The following is an 18,514-nucleotide window of genomic DNA, read 5'->3' on the forward strand; positions in this document are numbered from 1 at the left end:
AATAGACCTGCCCTAGACCCAGCAATTGCACTGCTGGGGATTTACCCCAAAGATGCAGATGCAATGAAACGCCGGGACACCTGCACCCCGATGTTTCTAGCAGCAGTGTCCACAATAGCCTAACTGGGGAAGGAGCCTCGTTGTCCATCGAAAGATGAATGGATAAAGAAGATGTGGTTTATGTATACAATGGAATATTACTCAGCCATTAGAAACGACAAATGTTACCTCATTTTAAAGGATGTATCAACTCCAAAAAAAATTAATCATAAAACAAGAAAAACAGGGTATACTGATACAGTAAATTTCATATATTCAGTAACTAAAAATCTGAATATTTCACCAAAAAAGGCTTCAGTCATATAAATGCAAACGGTACGTACTGTTTTAAGTAATTTGCAGAAGGTACAAAGACCAAAAGTCTACTTTCATTATCTAAATTTAATTTTGTTGAACTATTTTGTATTTATCAAAAATTCATTTCATAATAAAATTACATCAGTCAGATTTGGGTAGGTTAACAATTAGAAGCCAGTAATAAATTTACACGAATGCGTGAACTGGGTTGCAAGTTAAAATGTATTTCAAACCGAGCTGCAGTAAAAAAGAAGTTTGAAAACAGGATTCTAAACTTGCCACAAAGTCCCGCCTTCAGGCGCCGGCGCTGAGCTCAGAGCTCCAGCAGCGCCCCCTGCCGGGGATGTGGCCTCCGGAGGCTCGCCCTTTAGATTCATTCGGTGCCAGCGCGCCCTCTGCTGGTCAGAGGAGGCCCAATTTACCGCTCAGCCGGGGCCTAGCTCTAAGTCCTGAAGGTGTTCTGGGGTAACCAAAGGATGGTCTCTGGATTCCTTGGCAGCCAGACTCTCTCTGTAGCAGCATCCAGGAGTGAGCAGGCGTTTGTGATGAGCCAAACACTTGCATTCATGAAGTTACAGTGAGCGAGGTGGTGAGCTGAATCAGCTCATGATGGGTCTTGGGGTCTCACTATGGAGCTTGGACTTGCCAGGTAGAGAGTGGAGAGGGTTTTACTAGGGGGAATGGTGTAATAAGATCTGAATTTCAGAGAGTTTTAAAATAATTTTTAGATTGATTTATTTATTTGAGAGTGAGAACAAGAGCAGGATGGGAGAGCGGCAGAGGGAGAGAGAGAGTCCCAAGCCGACTATGCCCTGAGCACAGAGCGCATGACCCTGAGATCACCACTTAGTAAGAGTTGGACACTTAACCCACTGGTCACCCAGGTACCCCTAGAGAGATGTCTTGGCCAAAGTTGAGGCAGGCAGCCTGGAGCAGGGAGCACCTGGAGGTGGGTAGGCAGTTAAGGGCTGCGCCAGGAATCCAGGTGATAGGTGGTGCCCTGAGCCTCAGGAGAGTGAGCCCCATGTCTCTACCCATTCTGTGTCTGTGAGGCTGACCTTGTGGGCTGCTTTAGGGGTCTCCTGTCCTCTGTCTCTTGGTTGGCCTAGGCAATGGGAGATCAGAGGGAGGGAGGAGAGTTTGTTAGAATTCCTCCCCTGCCCCCTTTCCTTGCCAGTTGTCAGTAGCTGTGTTCCCTTCCTATATAGAAGCTACACTTCAGCTCTGGGTATACCAGTCAGTGGCAGGTCCCCTTACCCCTTTACCTCTTGGGGGTGTGGGGATAGGGGAATACAGCTGTTGGCAGACCCCCATGCTTCACCATCTCCTCTGCTTTCTCTAAACCTGCCCTTGCTTACAGTTCTCCCCAATGTGCACCTTCAGGACTTGGAGCTAGGCCCTGGCTGAGCCATCAGCTGTGCTTCCTGGGACCAGAGGGTGTGTACTCTTATCCCTTGTGGCCATGTCCTGAGCCATGCGAAAGGGTTTGAACTTTATTGTTCAGGCAATGGGGACTCATTGAAGGTTTTAAAGAGGGCAGTAGCAAGGGCAGAGGTGTATTCAGGAGAAGTCTGCCCAACTGAAGTGAGCAGGACAGCCCAGTCAGTGACGATTTGAGGCAAGTAAATCGTTAACAGGCAGCAGGAGGAACCCAGGTGATAAGCCAGGACTCTACGCCCCACATCATTGGCTCAGGGAATGGCAGAGGGAAGCCAAGCCATTAGAACAGCATGCCAGTTACACATATTACCTGGTAATCAACTTAAAGAACCTGTGCATTTAATGTTTTGGTTTTTTAGTGTTGAAAAAATAGGTGTGTCAAAAGTGTCACACCAAAATGTGTTTTTCCTTGGCTTTCTACCCCTGCCCCTTCCACACAGGCTGGACCAAGTGGCCACCTCTTCATTGACGTGGTACCTCAGTCTTTCTGGCACCAAAGCTGCACCTTTAGAGTAGTGTTCAATCAAAATGTAATGAATGGTGAACCACAAATATGAGCCATGTATAGAATTTTAAAGTTTCTAGCAGCCATGTTAACAACAGTAAAAAGAAATAGGTGAATCTCTTAACATTCAGTGATGTGAGAACAGACAACCCAATAAAAAATGGGCAAAAAGAGACACCTGAGTGGGTCAGAGGTTGAATGTCTGCCTTCAGCCCAGGGCATGATCCTGGGATCTGGGATTGAGTCCCACATCAGGCTCCTTGCAGGAAGCCAGCTTCTCCCTCTGTCTGTGTCTCTGCCTTTCTCTCTCTCCCTGTGTCTCTCATGAATAAATAATAACATCTTAAGAAAAATAAAATAAAAATGGGCAAAAAATCTGAATAGACACCTCGCCAAAGAAGCTATACAGATGATAAATAGGTATATGAAAAGAGGCTCACCATCATATGTCATTACGGAATTACAAATTAAAACAATGAGATACCATTACACACCTATTGAAATGGTCAAGATCTAGAACACTGACAACACCAAATGCTGGTAAGGCAGCAGGAACACACCATGGTACAGGCTCTTTGGAAGGCAGTCTGGTGATTTGGTTTTTTATTTTGTTTTGTTCTTTTTACAAAGCTAAACATAGCCTTACCATCTGATCCAGCCATTGCATTCTATGCAAAATTTGCACCTGAATGTTTATAGTAGTCTTTAGGGCTTCGGAATGTCATAATTTCCCCTAAAATATTATCCAAAATGTTGTATTAATATCTTGTGACTATTTTAGAAATTCAATTGTTTAATAAATTGGTTACCAAAATTTTAATTTATTAAGTATCATGTGATTTGTTTTGAAATATCCTTAAACATAAAGATGACTAAAGTTTTAAGAATTCTCAGGAGCAATAAGGCCTTTATGTATTTATGTGTAAATAGACTAATACTTTATGAAGATTTACTTTCTGGCTAGCATAATAGATAATTTTGATCAAAGCTGAGAAGTCTCAGATTGACAAGACAGATGTTTGTTTCATTTGGGGGAAAAAAAACAAGAAAATAAGTTTATCTTATTTAATTTTTCCAAGAAACTAAGTTTAAATCACCAAGTAGGCAATATACTAGGGAACACCTCAGTTTGGATTTGCTCAACTGATAATTCCCCTTTTCATTAGTCTAAACACCTTATTCGTATGGAAAAATTATCAAAGAATCAGCAGTATTCTAACCCAACCACTCTAGCAGTTTACCATAATACATTCATTTCATTTTTCTTTTTAACTTTTTATTAGAAATAATAATAGACACACCAAAAAAGCTGAAAAAAAAGTACAGAGAGTTTACACATATAATTCACCTAGCTTCCTCTAATGTTAGAATAAATAGCCGGGCAGCCCCAGTGGCACAGTGGTTCAGCGCCGCCTGCAGCCCAGGGTGTGATCGAGTCCCATGTCGGGCTCTCTGCATGGAGCCTGCTTCTCCCTCTGCCTGTGTCGCTGCCTCTCTCTCTCTCTGTGTCTCTCATGAATAAATAAAATCTTAAAAAAAAAAAAAAACTTAAAAAGAGCCATCATCTCCAGTCTGGAGATGGTAGCTACCAATGAGTTCTTCAGGAGACTGGAGTGCCCCTCACCAACACATTTGCTATTAGTTCCTCAGGTCTTCCTGGGGTGGATGATTAATGGGCAGCCGACTAGGTTATACATAACATATGTCTTCCAACATTCTCACCATCTCCCTGAGCCTCCTGTACAACAATGGCTCAACCTGAGCTCTCTCTCTCTCTCTCTCCATGTGTGTGTGTGTGTGTGTGTATATATATATATATATATATATATATATATATATATATTTAGAACGTCAGCACTCTGTAGTGATGACTAATTCATTGTAGGGTTTCTAGAAATAGATGAAGATGCTTCTAAGGTGCTGCTTAACTTATGTGAGAAAAGATTTCTAGGCATGGTAGGCAGAAAACCTAACTTGAATTCATGGCTTCATACCTGCTTTCCAGATTTAAGGAAGATCACAGACCTGAAGCCCTTGGAGGCAAAGGCCATGTCCCTTTGAAGAAGAATTTTACAGTGTGTGTTACAGACTGAATTGTGTCTCTCCCCCACTCATCATTCACATGTTGAATCTTTAACTCCTAATGTGACTGTTTTTGGAGATGGGACCTTTAAAGAAATGATAAAGGGTAAATGAGGTCATGATAGTGAGGGCTCTAATCTAAATATGACAACTGTCCTTATAAGAAGAGGAAGAGACACCAGGGATGTGTGTGCACAGAGGAAAGGCCGCAGTAGGGCACAGCAAGAAGGAGAAAAGCCTCAGAAGAAACCAAAACTGCCAACCTTTCTCTTGGATTGTCAGCCTCCAGAACTGTGAGAAACAAATTTTTTCTTTAAGCCACCCTGTGTGTGGTATTTTGTTAATGGCAGCCCCAGCAGACTAACACAAGGTGACAGGTAAATAGTAGGACTCTTCCCCTGAGCCCTCCCCAAGACACTTGTAGCCATTATTTGAGGACTGTGTACTGGGAAAAGAGAAGGACTTTCCAGGGATTTCAAAGATTGACTCCCTACTGATGCTGATTCCCAGAGACACAAAATGCTGCTGTGGTCCATCAAGCCAGGCAGAACATTATGAAGGTCAGGAGACAGATGGACTTTGGAGCTGAGTCTGTCTGAAGACCCAGCCTTAGAATATTTTCTCAAGCTTAGAATTTATCTAATTTAAATTGGTAAATTTAGGGATTGGCAACATGCCTGGTTTTGGGTTCCTTCTCATAACGTGAGTGTTGCTATAGAGAGAATGGAAAGGAGAAGCCCCTAGATTTCTTTCTTACCCCTGCCAAGATAATAGACCAAAAACTAAAAGCAATACTACACATCCGGGAGAATGACTAGAATTAGCGTCATCATCAAAGACTTGAAAGATGCAAGGCTATTAATTTCACATCCCCATTTAATTTGCCTTTTTGGTGGGTGCAAATACTGCCTAGGTTTCAGAGAATGTCAGTAGATCATCATAAACTTAACCAGCTTGTAAAGCGAATTGAAGCTGCAGATCTGCATGTTACGTCTTTACTGGGGCAAATAAACACAGTGCCTGAGAACTAGTATTTACCTAGAAAATGTTTTTTAAAGCTCATTTCTGTGAGCAAAGATGACTAGAAGCAATTTGCCTTCACATGCAAGACTCATGTCTTGCCTCATGTCTATATCAACTCCCCAATTCCTTATCACTATAAGTCCTGGGGACCTGGTGCTGGCCTATTACATTGATGACATTATGCTAATTGAATCCGGTAAGCAAGAAATAGCAAACACACTTGATGCTTTTGAAAGAGAAATGCATGCTAGTGAGATGCATTCAGGGGGTCTGCCATATTGGTGAAATTTCCAGGGGTGCAGTAGTCTAGAACATATCAGAATATTGTGATAGACAAATTGTTGAACCTTGTATTTCCCAGCATGAAAAAGAAAGGCATGGTGCTTAATGGGCCTCTTTGGATTTTAGCGTTAACACATTCCTTGTCTGGGCACGCTGTTTTGGTCCATGTACCAAATAACCCATAAAGCTGCTCTGCGTCCTAGATCCAGAAAAGATTATGCCAAAGGTCTAGGCTAGGATGTAAGTCCTGAGGGCAGGCCTTAAGAATTAACAGACCCACTGGTTCTAGAAGTGTTTATGGCAGATAGAGGTGCTGCATGGAGCTCTTGCAAGCCGCAGCTGAGAAATGACAAGGAAAATCCCCAGGATATGGGAGTAAGGCTGCGTCCTCTCCTGCTTTGCTGTAAATCAGCTCCTGAATTACTATTTGTTTATGACAGAGTTTGAATTCCTAACCATGAGACATGAAATGACTATCTACTTAAACTGCCCATCATGAGCTTGGACTGACTTGATCTACCAAAAGACTGACTTGATCTACCAAACCATAAAATTGGACAGCCACAGGAATTTTCTATTTAAAAAATAATGGTATATGGGAGACCAGGCCAAGTATATCTGAAAGGCAAAAGTCAACTTCATAAGCTAGTAGCTCAGACTTCCATGGTATCTCCTCTTAGAGCTTTTCTACCTATTTCTTAATTCACACCATAGTCTCATGGGGAGATATAGAACAGAGAAGTGTAGGCCTGATTGGACATATGTATGGATCTGCATAGTATGTTGGCCCCAGCTGGAAATAGATGGCTACTGCCATTTCACTATAGCCCCTTCAGGTTGCCTTGAAAAGTAACGATGAAGGGAGAGCCTCCCAGTGGGCGGAACTTGAGATAGCATATTTGGTATTCATTTCATGATGGAGGAGATCTGTGATACAGATCTACACTGATCTGTGGGCCAGTGAGTTGACTACCTGAGCAGAGACTTAGAAAGAAAAAGTTAAGAAAGTTGGCTAGGAGGAGGAGTAGAGAGTGGCATGCAGATGCACTTCTCAGAATGGGTACAGAATGGGTAATGTGAAGATACTTGTTTTCCAAATAAGTGCCTACCAAAGGGAATCTACAGCAGAGGAGGATTGCAATAAATGAGAGGTCGAAGTGTCCCAACCTGTGGTTGTCAGTCTTCCCCAGTCATTTGCCTACTCAATGGGTCCATGTATAAAGTGACCATGGAAACAGATGTGGAGATTATGTATGACTCAGCTGCTTGATTTCCCCTCAACAAGTTCAACTTGGTTACTGCTACTGAAGAGTGTCCAACTTATCAGCAGCAGAGATGAACAGAAAACCCCTGATATGGCACTTTTCCTGGTAAAACCAGCCATCTCTGGTGGCAGATTGGTTATACTGGACTGTTCCATTATGACGAAGTCAATGCTTTTTTCTTGTATAGATATATATAAATTTCGTGTATTAATTTATCTTCTCAACTCATAGTACTTCTGTCAGCAACACCATTTGTAGACTTACTGAATGACTTTATCTGAGATGTCTCACATGGCATCACTTCCAAATAAGGGTTACATTTTTCAGTAAAGGAATTGTGGCAACAATTTCACACTCATGCAATAATTCATTGGCTTTTCTCCCTGCACCATCATTGGCTTTACCATATGCAGCTGTCTTGGTAAAATAGTGGAATGGTCTTTTGAAGAGTCACATGTGGTGCCAACTAGAACACACACTTTGAGAGAGTGCTGTCTTAATGAAAGCAGTGTATTCCTTAAACTGGTGGTTGATAAGTGTTGTTGTCATCCTCATGACAGGAGTGAAGAGGTTCAAGAACTGAAGGGTGGAGTAGGGAAGAGCCCCTGTTATGCTTAAACTAAATGGCATACTGTAGGAACTTTTTCTTGTTCTGTGACCCTAGGCTCCCTGGAAAGAAGGTTCTAGGGCCCAGAAATGAAATGCTTCCCCTAGGGAATATAGTCTGAGGAAGATCTGAGGAATTGGAAGCTGAGATTGCCCAATAGCCATTTGGCCCCTTGTGTCATTGAATAAACAGGTAGAAAGGTGTCATCTTACTGGTTGGAGTTATTGATCCTGATTCTTCAGGGAAAACTAGGTTGTTGCTTCTCGATGGAGGTAAACTCAAGGGATTCCCTGGAGCAGGTCTTATTTCTCTGCCTAGTAGTTTCAGACAATGGAAAACTGTAGCATCCAAAAAAGAAGAGCACCAAGGAGTATATTTTGCTTGGGATGGGGAATACAGATTTCCAACTTAAGGAGGAAGAACATGGACCTGAGGGGCAAAAGGCTTAGCCAATGTTGGATGACTTCCAATGACCCTTCATAATTCATTGGAAGGAAATTGGAATATGGGAAGAGAGTGAGGTCAGGGTATTTATTCCTGGTTGCGTCTCTCTGGGGTCACCCCAGGCTGTTTTTCTTTAGGCGGGTCATGGCTCCTAATATGTTGTCCTTTCTACAAAGCTCTCTCTCTCTCTCTCTCTCTCTCGGTTCTGGTAACTGTTTTCTCCTCTTGTCCATTCAGGTCTATGGGTGATAAGGGGTGTATCCTACTGTGACTAGCCCTGGGGTTCAGCATTATCTATGCCTTGGGGTTTCCCTATACTCTGCCCACATCTTTATAAATAAACCCTTTATTACATTTACCTCAAATTGCCAAATTTTGAATGTGTCATATATTTCTTGTTAGAACCTGATTGGCACAGCATAGCTCCCAAGTTCACCCAAGCCGGCTTGAAAGACTTTGATGTGGGAGAGACATTCTCTTTCTTGCAAAGATGTAAATAACTGAACATGCAATTTTGATTCTCACAGAAAATTATCTTATAAATGTAAAGGAATTTGGCCTTAAGCAATGAATGTCAGGTCAGAGAATTAAATAAATGCTGATCTTTGCTGACATTATGGAACTAACAGATCAACAGTTCTGATCCTGTAGTACTTCTGGACTTCCAATTTTGTGATCTAATGAATATTTTGATCACTTTGATTTGGAGTTTTCCAGCTTTTGAAGCTGAAAGTAAACTTAACTGATAGATTTTTGGAAGTAGAATCTATGAGTCAAGGGGTACGTACATTTAGATTTTTAATAGCTTTTGCTAGATTGCTTTCCAAAAAGGCTGTGCTGATTCACACATCCATCCATACAGTGAGTGAATCTGTTTCCTCACCACCATTGCCTACCACCTTTTAAATTTGTGCCTTCCTGATGGGTGGAAATGGAATTACATCATTGCTTTGATTTGCATTTTACTAATTACTAGTATGGTTAACTATAATTACTTCTATTTGTTGGATATTTATATTTTCTTTCTAGTGAAAAGCTTGTTACACCTATTATTTACTTTTCTATAAAATTACTTGCATTTTAAAAACTAGTAGAAATTACTTCAAAACTCTGAATATTAGGTGTTAGCTTGTTAGATGTGTTGCAAATATTTTTCTTGTAGGTACCTTATCTTTTCATTTTAACCCATGGTGTGTTTTGTCTGAGTTTGTCCAAAATTCTAAAATTTTGATGATGTTCAATTTATCATCTTTTCTTTCATGGCTTTTGCATTTTGTGTGATGTGGATCATTAAGCTAAAAGTTCTCTGTCTTGGCTCTTTGTCTAGGAATTTCAAACTTTAGGTATTTTACCTAAACTTTTCCTTAAATGTTTTACCACAAGCTGTCTGATGAAGACTTTAGTTGATTTTTTATTTTTTGGTCTTCATCAGACAGCTTGTGGTAAAACATTTGATTCTGTATATATTTGTCAATTATAGGAGCCAGATAACCTCTACTACTTCATTGTTCTTTCTGCTATGAATGTCAGCTTAGATACATGAATATGTTTTTATGGAGGTTGTGCATCTATGAACAGGTAATAGAGATTCTAGTAGTGTATAAGCAAGCTCTCTCCCTCTACCTAGTTTCCACTGATGTTCCCTCCACTTATCAAGATCATGGGCATGCTAAGTAAGCAAAATGGCAGGACTTGATGTCAAACAAGCATGGATGATAATATCTTAGAACTTAAAAATTGGAATCTGGGCTTCATGATCTCTTAAAATTTTTTCCATGTCTAGGGGTTTTGGCTTTATGAGTACTTACTTGAATTCAATTCAAGCCATACTTAATGGTGTACATAGTTTTCATTGTTGGATGTGACAATAAAACATTATTAGAAAGAATCTGACAAACTGTTTATATAGCAGAATCATAGTCTTTACTTTTTATAACCAGCATGAATATTGATAGTCCTCTTGGAAACAACTAGGGCATCATGTAATCATATTATCCATCCCTTCTACTCTAAGACAAAAGTTCTGGTCCATTTCTTCAGAAGATGTGCTCTCTGATCCTCAATTATCCACCCCAGTGGTTCAGTTCTTCCCTCTTATCACCATCACTCCTGTTCTAATTTCTCTGATACTCATTCACACTAAAGTTTAAACTGGGGACTTGAGAATGGATACTGATTGCTGGCAATTCTGGAAAGTACTGGATGTTTTGAATGTTGGGAAGTGAGGGAAAGGTCAGAATCAAGTGGAATAAGAGGCTGAGGCTAATGAGGACAGATGTCATCGTAAGACATAGGTTTTTGCAACCTTTTTCTGGGCATGGGAAATTCAAGCTATATTCAATGGCTTTTGAATCAATGAAAATATAACTCTCTGAGTTGTATCCACATTGGTGGTTCATGGACTGAACATACTACACTCTCTTTTCAGAGGTCTGAGCATCAGTTTGGCCGAGGGCCCCTCTTGAGGTCTGGACATCAGTCCTACAAGGTCCTTCCTTTGAGCTCCTCAGGTCTTTTGTTCCCTTTTGTTTCTATCCTGCAGTTTTTACTATGGGATACTTTGGCACCTCCTTTAGCCTTCTAACATATTTTGTGACCAGTTCCCTTTGTTTGAAATTCCTTGTGTGGGTTCTGCTTTCCACATTAGATCCTGATTGAAACAAAGACCTAAGGAATATAGGGACCAAGTGATAGGACCCTTTAGATGCCATTTTGTGGCAAACATCCCAAGAAAGGAGGTTAATTGACTGATACATGATGGAGAGGCTCTTCAGTTGGACAGAGGGGACCCAAGAGAGGTGACACTGGCTGAGCCTGGCTTTGAACACAAGTATGTCTGAATTTATTATCACACTATCTCCTGGGGTAACGGATAACCTGGAAGCCAAAAGTGATGGGATTGAGGCCTTGACATAAAAGGATCATGTTCCTCCAAGGCCAATAAGGAGATGGAGGTGACAGTATGAGAGGTTAAACAAGGAGACTCTTCAAGTCTGGGAAGAGGAGCTCATGAAGGTGCTTGCCTAAAAGGCTCTGTCTTAGCCTGCCCCCCACCCCCAACTAGGCAAATAAGTATGAAGTTGTTCTCACTCTGTCTTTTGAAATTCATCTCAGTCAAGTTAGCTTGTGCTGCAGAAAATTTTTGTGCTTGACCTCAGCAAATGGAGAATGGAGGTGTAACAAACACGGTACAAAAAAATAGTAATAAAGCTGTTACCATTCATTGAAAACCTACTAATGCCCTGCATTGGTAGAACAGAGGGTGGGAAATAAGTCAGAATCTGGGGCTCAGTTTTTAAGGAGATCATTGCTGACCATTTCAGTCCTCAGGCAGTTGTGCATTTTGGGGGCACCAGGGACCAGGCTTGCCTCAGTGAAGGGCATGCTGCTCAGTGCCTGTGGCTTCCCAAGGGGGTGGAGATGTATTTCTGAGGAGCTGAAAGTAGACAATATGGCATCTTTCAGCCTAACCCTCTTTTCAGGAGTGGCCCAAGGTGGGTTCAGGAGGATTGGAGGGCCAGAAATGCCATGTGGACCCTGCCTGAAGCCCACAGCGAATTTTGCAATCACAGGACTCCCTTAGTGGAACTATAGAGGGCAAGCTTACCTGCTCCAGCAGATGGACTCCTTTTGTGAAGAGCCTGGAATTTCCAGTTGTAGCCTGAGTGACAGGCAGGAGAACTGAGTTCTGGGGAAGTCCCTCAGTCTCCCCTTGCTGAGAAGCCTGGGGTCTGTCATCAACTCTATTTCCCTGTGGGTGTGGCTGGGTGCCTCCTTCTCTGGCAGCTCATGCTGATGCTATGATTTCTCCATCAGAGTCTCACAGGATCTTCTGACATACAATTGCCACGCCCCACCAAAGTTGGTGGCACCTCCCCATGCTCACCAAATAAATGTCAGTCTCTGTCAGAACCCGCCACTGCTCTTGGGAGCTATTGGAGCTGTGATTCAATCCTGTGCACTTTTGATAAAGGTCCTCCAACTTTTCAACCTTCCCTCTTTTCTGTGCTTTAGGGCTCAGGGAAGAGATGAGGCCATGCCAAGCTCTGTGTCTTGTCCAGTGCAGGGCTAGCTGCTTCTCACTTCTCACTTCCCAGGGAGTTGCTAGGATCCTGGCAGAGCTGCCCTGCTCCCAGGCAGAAGCAGATGCCAATGGGAGAAAGAGGAGGAGACGCAGGCATCAGGCAGCTGTGAATATTTAGGGTCAAAAGTCATACCTGGCTTAGAACTTCTGGGGAGATACTGTCACTGGCTAGATCTTTGTGTCGAGGAAATTCTGCCCAATGTCTCCTCCCTGTTACTACCTTGAAGTTTTGTCTCAGGAGGTGGCTCAGATTTTCTGACTAGGGCTTCATGTCAGGCCAGGCTTCACAGCTCCTTGTCCAGAATGAGGATCTCAGTAACTAGTGTCCTAGAGAGGTCTCGGAAGTGTCTCCTTTCCTGGTGCTCATGTCTCCTATCCCTGTCCCCACAGGTATTGAGATAACCCCGCTATGACATGCATTCGAGGAGTCCCTATGTCTAAAGAATCCTATACAGCAGGTGATGTTAAGATGGGGCTCTGGAGGTCTGGGACACCTGTACTTACACCTGTCTGTTCTGGATACCCCAGCATTCTTTGCCCCTCTTTCTGTATGGCCTTTACTACCCAGTGCTATCCATCTTCCACTGGACAGTGAGCTTCCACAGGGTGGGGAATAGTGCTTGTTCTCTGCTCTGGCTCGAGACCAGCACCAAGCCAGGCACAGTGGCATCAGAGGGAGTATCTGGACCTTGACACACATGTACTATGTGTGACAGTTTACTCTCTTAGACCATACCTTACCCTCCTCACCACAACCTGTAGCTTTCCCATAAAGAAAAGCTGAGCTGAAGGTCATGTGAATTCTGTCACTTTTGGTGTGTAAATCTGGGACCTTCCTTCCCGAAGGGCCTAACATCTAGAAAAGTGGCCTAATTATAATGGGTCTTCATTATTCTTTTCTGTTTAAACCACAGCGAATAAACCTCACGTTGGGGAGGTCTCCGACTTGGATCAGCAGGTGTGGATCCTTCAGGGTCAGACCATTGTGACAGTTCCACGGAGTGACAGTGTAACTCCAGGTGAGTGGTCATCTTGGGGCTGTTGCCTTGGAGGCAAGGGAGGGGTCACACTGGTGCCCCTGGGAGACTAGCACTGGCCTTTTGTGAAAGGGTGGCTTTACAATAGGGCGGGGGAGGATTTCACACCAGCCTGGGAAGCCATGTCACCGGATGGAGGAGGATTTCACACCCGCCTGGGAAGCCATGTCAGTGAGAAGTTTGTCTGGACAAGAGTGTAGAAAGCAGAGAGGGAAGAGAAGTCTCCTGGGGAGCAGGAGAGATGCTTTCAGTGACTGACAGCCTGTCCCATGGAAGAGGAGTATCTTACTCTGCCTGACTTCAAGGTGTCCTAAAAGGACTAAACGAATGAGTACAGGCAGGCAGATTTCAAGATCATATTGGGCAAAACTTGCTTATGGACAGAACTCTTCGAGGATCAGAGGGGCTGCTTGGGGTTGGAGCTTCCCACCTTCAGGTGTTTAAGCAGACGTGTGATAATCCCTAGGGCAGGGTCTGCTATCTGGGTAACTCTTGTGTTTGCTCCATTTCCTAGGGCAGTGATGGGTACGTGGCATGAATGAATAAATGAACAAATGAATGCGGTAGTTGGCCATTTGGTGGCCTTGGGATAGCAGGGATTATACTCTTAGAGTTTCTTCCTGCCCCACCTAAAAGATGCTGGTCTTGTCCTGACTTCAAGAGCAAATTGATACCATCTCCCTTCTTATCTTTATTAGTCACTATCACTGTTCTCCCATGCAAGTATCCAGAGTTGCTTGAGCAAGGCAGAGGCATTCCCATTTATTTGGGAATAGAGAATCCAGAAATGTGTCTGATTTGTGAGGACAGTGGAGGGCAGCCCACATTGCTACTAAAGGTGAGTAAGAAAAATAATGTTAAAAAAGGCCAATTTCTTTTGTTTATTTGATAAATAACCTAATTTTAGAATTAAAAAAGAAATATTCTCCTATTTTTAAACATATTTAATATTCCTAGATATTTTTTAGTTATGTGCATGCAACTGAGTTCTCAAGCCTCTCACTAGTTGAGGATGTTTGTTTTTCTTGAATTTTGAGATAGTCTCAACCATTGTTTCTTCAAGTATATTCTCTCCTTTATTCGCCTTACCTTTCCTTTTAGAATTCCTATGCCTTGGTCATTGGGTCTTCTTCCCTCTTTAACATCTCATCTAATTTTCCATACTTTCTATCCTTTCATTGTTTTTGTGTTTTGCTTGATGCATCCTAGGAGAATTTCTTGGTGCAATCTTCCAAGTCATTATTACATTTTAAGCTTGTCCTGTCTGCTAAATCATTCTTCCATTGTGTGTTCTGAAATTTCAGCCTTTACTCTTGTTCCTTAAACTTCAGTTCCATAAACTTCAGCATAGTTCTCTTCAATTGAACTCAACCCAATCCAACTTAGTTCAGCAAATGTGTGAGTTTTTACTGGCCTTCAGCACTGCTGTGGCCATTTGACATCCACTGGGGCACAGAATGGCAGAGGGCCCTGCCCTGATAGGGCTTGGATTCTCCGGGGGAGAAATGGTAGACAATAACTATAATAATAGGTAAGTTTGAGATGCCTTTAAGGGTGTTATGTTCCCTGGGAGAGCACAGATAGACCAGGATAAAGAGGCTGGCAGTGCTAGACCCGGGTAGAGTCGGGCTGCCATCGAAAATAGTGCAGTAGGCGTCCTAAGATTTCAGCAGACAGTAGAAGGCAACAAGAGAATTAACCAGCAGGGTGTCAGGGACAGCAAAGATTAGTGGAAAAATAGCGTGACAGTAGTGAATTAATGGATGAGGAGTGCAGAGAGATAAAGGCAGATCACAAAGGGCCTTGCCCGCATATGGAAGGACTTTGCCTTTCAATCTGAGTGACATGGGGAATTATTAAGAAGTTTTTAACAGGAGAGTGACATGAATGGACATAGGTTTAAAAATAATTGTTTTGGCTGATAGTTGAAAGCTGACTGTGGGGTGGGGGGCGCAAGGGTGAAAGTCCTGTGGGGGACTTCGAGGTGCTCTAGGTGAGATGTGATGGATGAGAGGATAGCAGTGGAGGTAGGTGGAAGCCAGTCAGATTCTGAAAATATGTTATTTAAATTGAGGCAACAGGATTTGCTGGCAGAGTGAATGTGAAATATGATGAAGGAAGATCGAGAATTACATTTTCAGCTACATCCTGTCTAGTAAGTCACCCTTCTACTGTGGTTTTGTCCTCAGATGGATTGAGAATTGGACATTGCATTCTGTCATGTGTGAGTACTTAGGACCTCGGTGACAGTGTTGTTGTTGCAGCGCTGGAGGTGAAAGCCTGGATGGAGGGCGTTGAAGAGAGGGATAGGAGGAGAGAAATCCAAGACAGCACATATAGGCAATTATTACAGGCAGGTTTCTGCAAAGGGAAGCTGGGAATGGTGGTGGGCAATCAAAACAGTTATTTTTTAAGATGGTAGGATGACAGCAAATATGCTAATGGGAACAATGGAGAGAAAGCCAAAATGATGAACTGCTGGAGGAACAGCCCTAAGCTGGGAAGGGCAGATGGGACCTGCAGCCCAGGCCTTCCCAGGCAGGGAGTCGAAAGGGAGGAGGAAGACATATTGGAGTTTGAAATGAGAAAGTGTCTTTTTATTTATTAAACACATATGTATTGACTTTTTCTGTGTCGAGGAATACAATGATGAACAAGTCTGGCAATAATTATATGATTGTTGGCTAAATACACTAAGTTCAGATGATAATTGGACCTAATGAAGGTAAATAACCTGGTAATGAGATAGGGAGGGGCTTGAAGATGGCTGAATTATGGACCATTCCTGTGTAGTGGCTCTCCGGAGAGCTTGTGCATGTGTAATTTAGAGGTCCTTGGTTTACTGCTGCAAATCTGCATCTCCTTCCTTTTCCTACCCACCCACCCTGTCACCTCTTGTGTGACAAGAGTTCCAATTCATTCTTCAAGTGTGCCCGGTTGTTTATTAACCTGTCCCTTGTGTCATTCTGACTCCATCTCTGGATTTGAGGCTGGGCGCTGGGAAGGTGAGATTGTGTGCTCAGTCTGTGGCTCCTTTGGAAATGTATTTTTCTAGGCCTGTTTTAATAGAAGGATAAAGCTTTCTTGAACTTTGGAACATTTACTGATTGTGTGCAAATAATTCTGAAGTACTCAAACAGTCTCTGCTTCTCCTACTGGGTGTTCTTTGTTACATTTCAGGAGGAGGAGATACTGGCTCTGTACAATGAAATGGCGCCTGTGGAGCCCTTCCTCTTCTACCACTCAAAGAATGGCAGGACCTCCACCTTCGAGTCTGTGGCCTTCCCTGGCTGGTTCATCGCCTCCTCTGAGAGAAGCCACCCCATCTTCCTCACTTCGCATCAGGGGGGAATGTACAATGTTAATTTCAACTTAAATATCAACGCTTGAACTCAGGCTGGAGGGGGCAGCTTGGTCAAAGGTCTTTGTGTTAAATTTTCTAGTTCCCAGTGTGCTTTCCTCTGTATTATTGCAGTGTCATTTCACATCAGTGCTGAGAGGTGGGCAGGACACTATTATCACCGCACTTTAGGAATGACTTCATGGTGACTGAGGCATAGAATGTGGGCTCAACCGTAGGAGAGAGGGTTGATGTAAGGTTCTCCTCTCAAGCTGAAGCTGTCCATTCCACAGCCATCCGTTTGAGGATGTCAGGACCCAAAGACATTAGGGCATTCTCTGGGGTGTGGAAATGGAGAAGCCTCAGAGCTCAAGAATCTTACCCAAGATCGGGTGGCTGTCATGGAGCTGATTGTTTTGTTTTGCTTTGTTTTCCTTCCTATTTGGATTACCTTTTCCATATGCTTTTTGTTTTGTCAGTATATCTCAGGTTGTATAATGTATCCTTTTAAGAGTTAAAGAACTTTTAAAGATAAATAATTTTTAATAACAGTTAAGTTATTTTCCCTAATTCTAATATGTAAACATAAAGCCAAATGTAAACTTCGTGTGTTTACATAATTAAAAAAATCTAAAACTAAGAGATAAAATGAAATAACAAACATACCGAACTGAAATTACAAATGTAGTTGAGTGAGGATAGCTCAGTGGGTGAGCCTGTGACTGGGGCTTAGCTGAGGGGAGAAAGATCCCTGTCAGTGGAGATAGGCTGGCATGGAGATTATGCATGTAGAAGAGCACTACTATTTCACTATTTTCAGTATAGTCTCACAGCCTTGATTTCTTTGCCTTTTTTAGACTTTTCCTTTTAGGCATGCTTACCATCCACATAATCCCTTTAAAAACTACAGTAAAGGGGATCCCTGGGTGGCGCAGCGGTTTGGCGCCTGCCTTTGGCCCAGGGCGCGATCCTGGAGACCCGGGATCGAATCCCACATCGGCCTCCCAGTGCATGGAGCCTGCTTCTCCCTCTGCCTGTGTTTCTGCCTCTCTCTCTCTCTCTGTGACTATCATAAATAAATAAAAATAAAAATTAAAAAAAACTGCAGTAAAGGTCCCTTTCTTTGGAGCAGAGAGCCTAGTTTTTCCACCAGCCATGCTTCAGATGATGTATTCTGATGATTACATTACATGATCAATTAGTAATTAAATCACTAATTGTGGGCATAATTGTAGAAAGATGTAGCTCAGCTCTGGATCTGTATATAATAGATTTCTTATTTTGACTCTGATACTACAAATGCAGAAAATTCTGTTTGCTTAAATACAATTTCCAAAACAGCACCAATAACTTAAATTTGTTTTTTTTTTTCCTACTTTTGGACAATCAGACCACATACTCTAATAGCCAGGCCAGTAAGCAATCAGTAAGCACTGATTTAATGCAAGGCCTCTTGATTCTTTAAATTTTTCTTCTTCAATTACATATAGTTTTAGCATTGCAGTTTTATAAAAAAAAAAAATCAACAAACCAAACATTAAAATGGACACTGAGCTAATTAGTTCTGGGATATTAAATAGAAGAATTGGTTATTGAATATTTACAACTATCCCCACTGCTAATAAATGGTAGCAGTTTCTTACATCTGCCAATTTACCTTGCTACATCGTCAGTTGTTATATCTGACAGTTGGGATTTGCTTATGACATGATTATGGTCTGAGTGTTACAGCATCTCCATCCTGTTACAGGTGATTACATCATCCCATCTCTTTTCTCCACCACCAAAACTGTTCATGCAGACACCATGACACTTTGGATTGTTACTTGGTACAGATTTGAGCTCAAACAAAAGCTCAAATATGAGTCTTGGTGTCATATAACTGCCTACCCTGATGATCCCGAGGAGGTTCTGATAACATATTTAGAGTGTAATCAAAATGAAAACATAGTAATCTCATAGTTTGTGAAGAAGTCTGGAAAACAGACTTCCAGGGACCCCTGGCTTATCTACCACGTTTGAGAAAGACCACAGCATATGAAATCATG

The 18,514-nt window shown here is 42.4% G+C and overlaps 1 protein-coding gene across 3 annotated transcripts in view; it reads left to right on the plus strand.

Moving 5' to 3' along the window:
* IL36G (interleukin 36 gamma) overlaps positions 1–16,575 on the plus strand; it is a 49,533-nt gene extending 32,958 nt beyond the window's left edge. The window contains exons 1-5 of one of the 3 annotated variants that reach the window (XM_025453922.3): positions 11,750–11,978; positions 12,480–12,547; positions 13,004–13,108; positions 13,825–13,964; positions 16,307–16,575. In XM_025453922.3, coding sequence (XP_025309707.1) covers positions 12,499–12,547; positions 13,004–13,108; positions 13,825–13,964; positions 16,307–16,516 — 504 coding nt within the window. In that variant the 5' untranslated portion in view covers positions 11,750–11,978; positions 12,480–12,498 and the 3' untranslated portion in view covers positions 16,517–16,575. Of the gene's footprint in view, positions 1–11,749; positions 11,979–12,479; positions 12,548–13,003; positions 13,109–13,160; positions 13,563–13,824; positions 13,965–16,306 lie in introns of those variants that run through there. The other 2 variants (XM_049095424.1, XM_025453924.3) reach the window with 2 other exon arrangements.
* The last annotated feature ends 1,939 nt before the right edge of the window (positions 16,576–18,514 follow it).

Source organism: Canis lupus, chromosome 17 (genome assembly GCF_003254725.2).
Source record: "Canis lupus dingo isolate Sandy chromosome 17, ASM325472v2, whole genome shotgun sequence".
In the NCBI taxonomy this organism is placed as follows: Eukaryota; Metazoa; Chordata; class Mammalia; order Carnivora; family Canidae; genus Canis; species Canis lupus.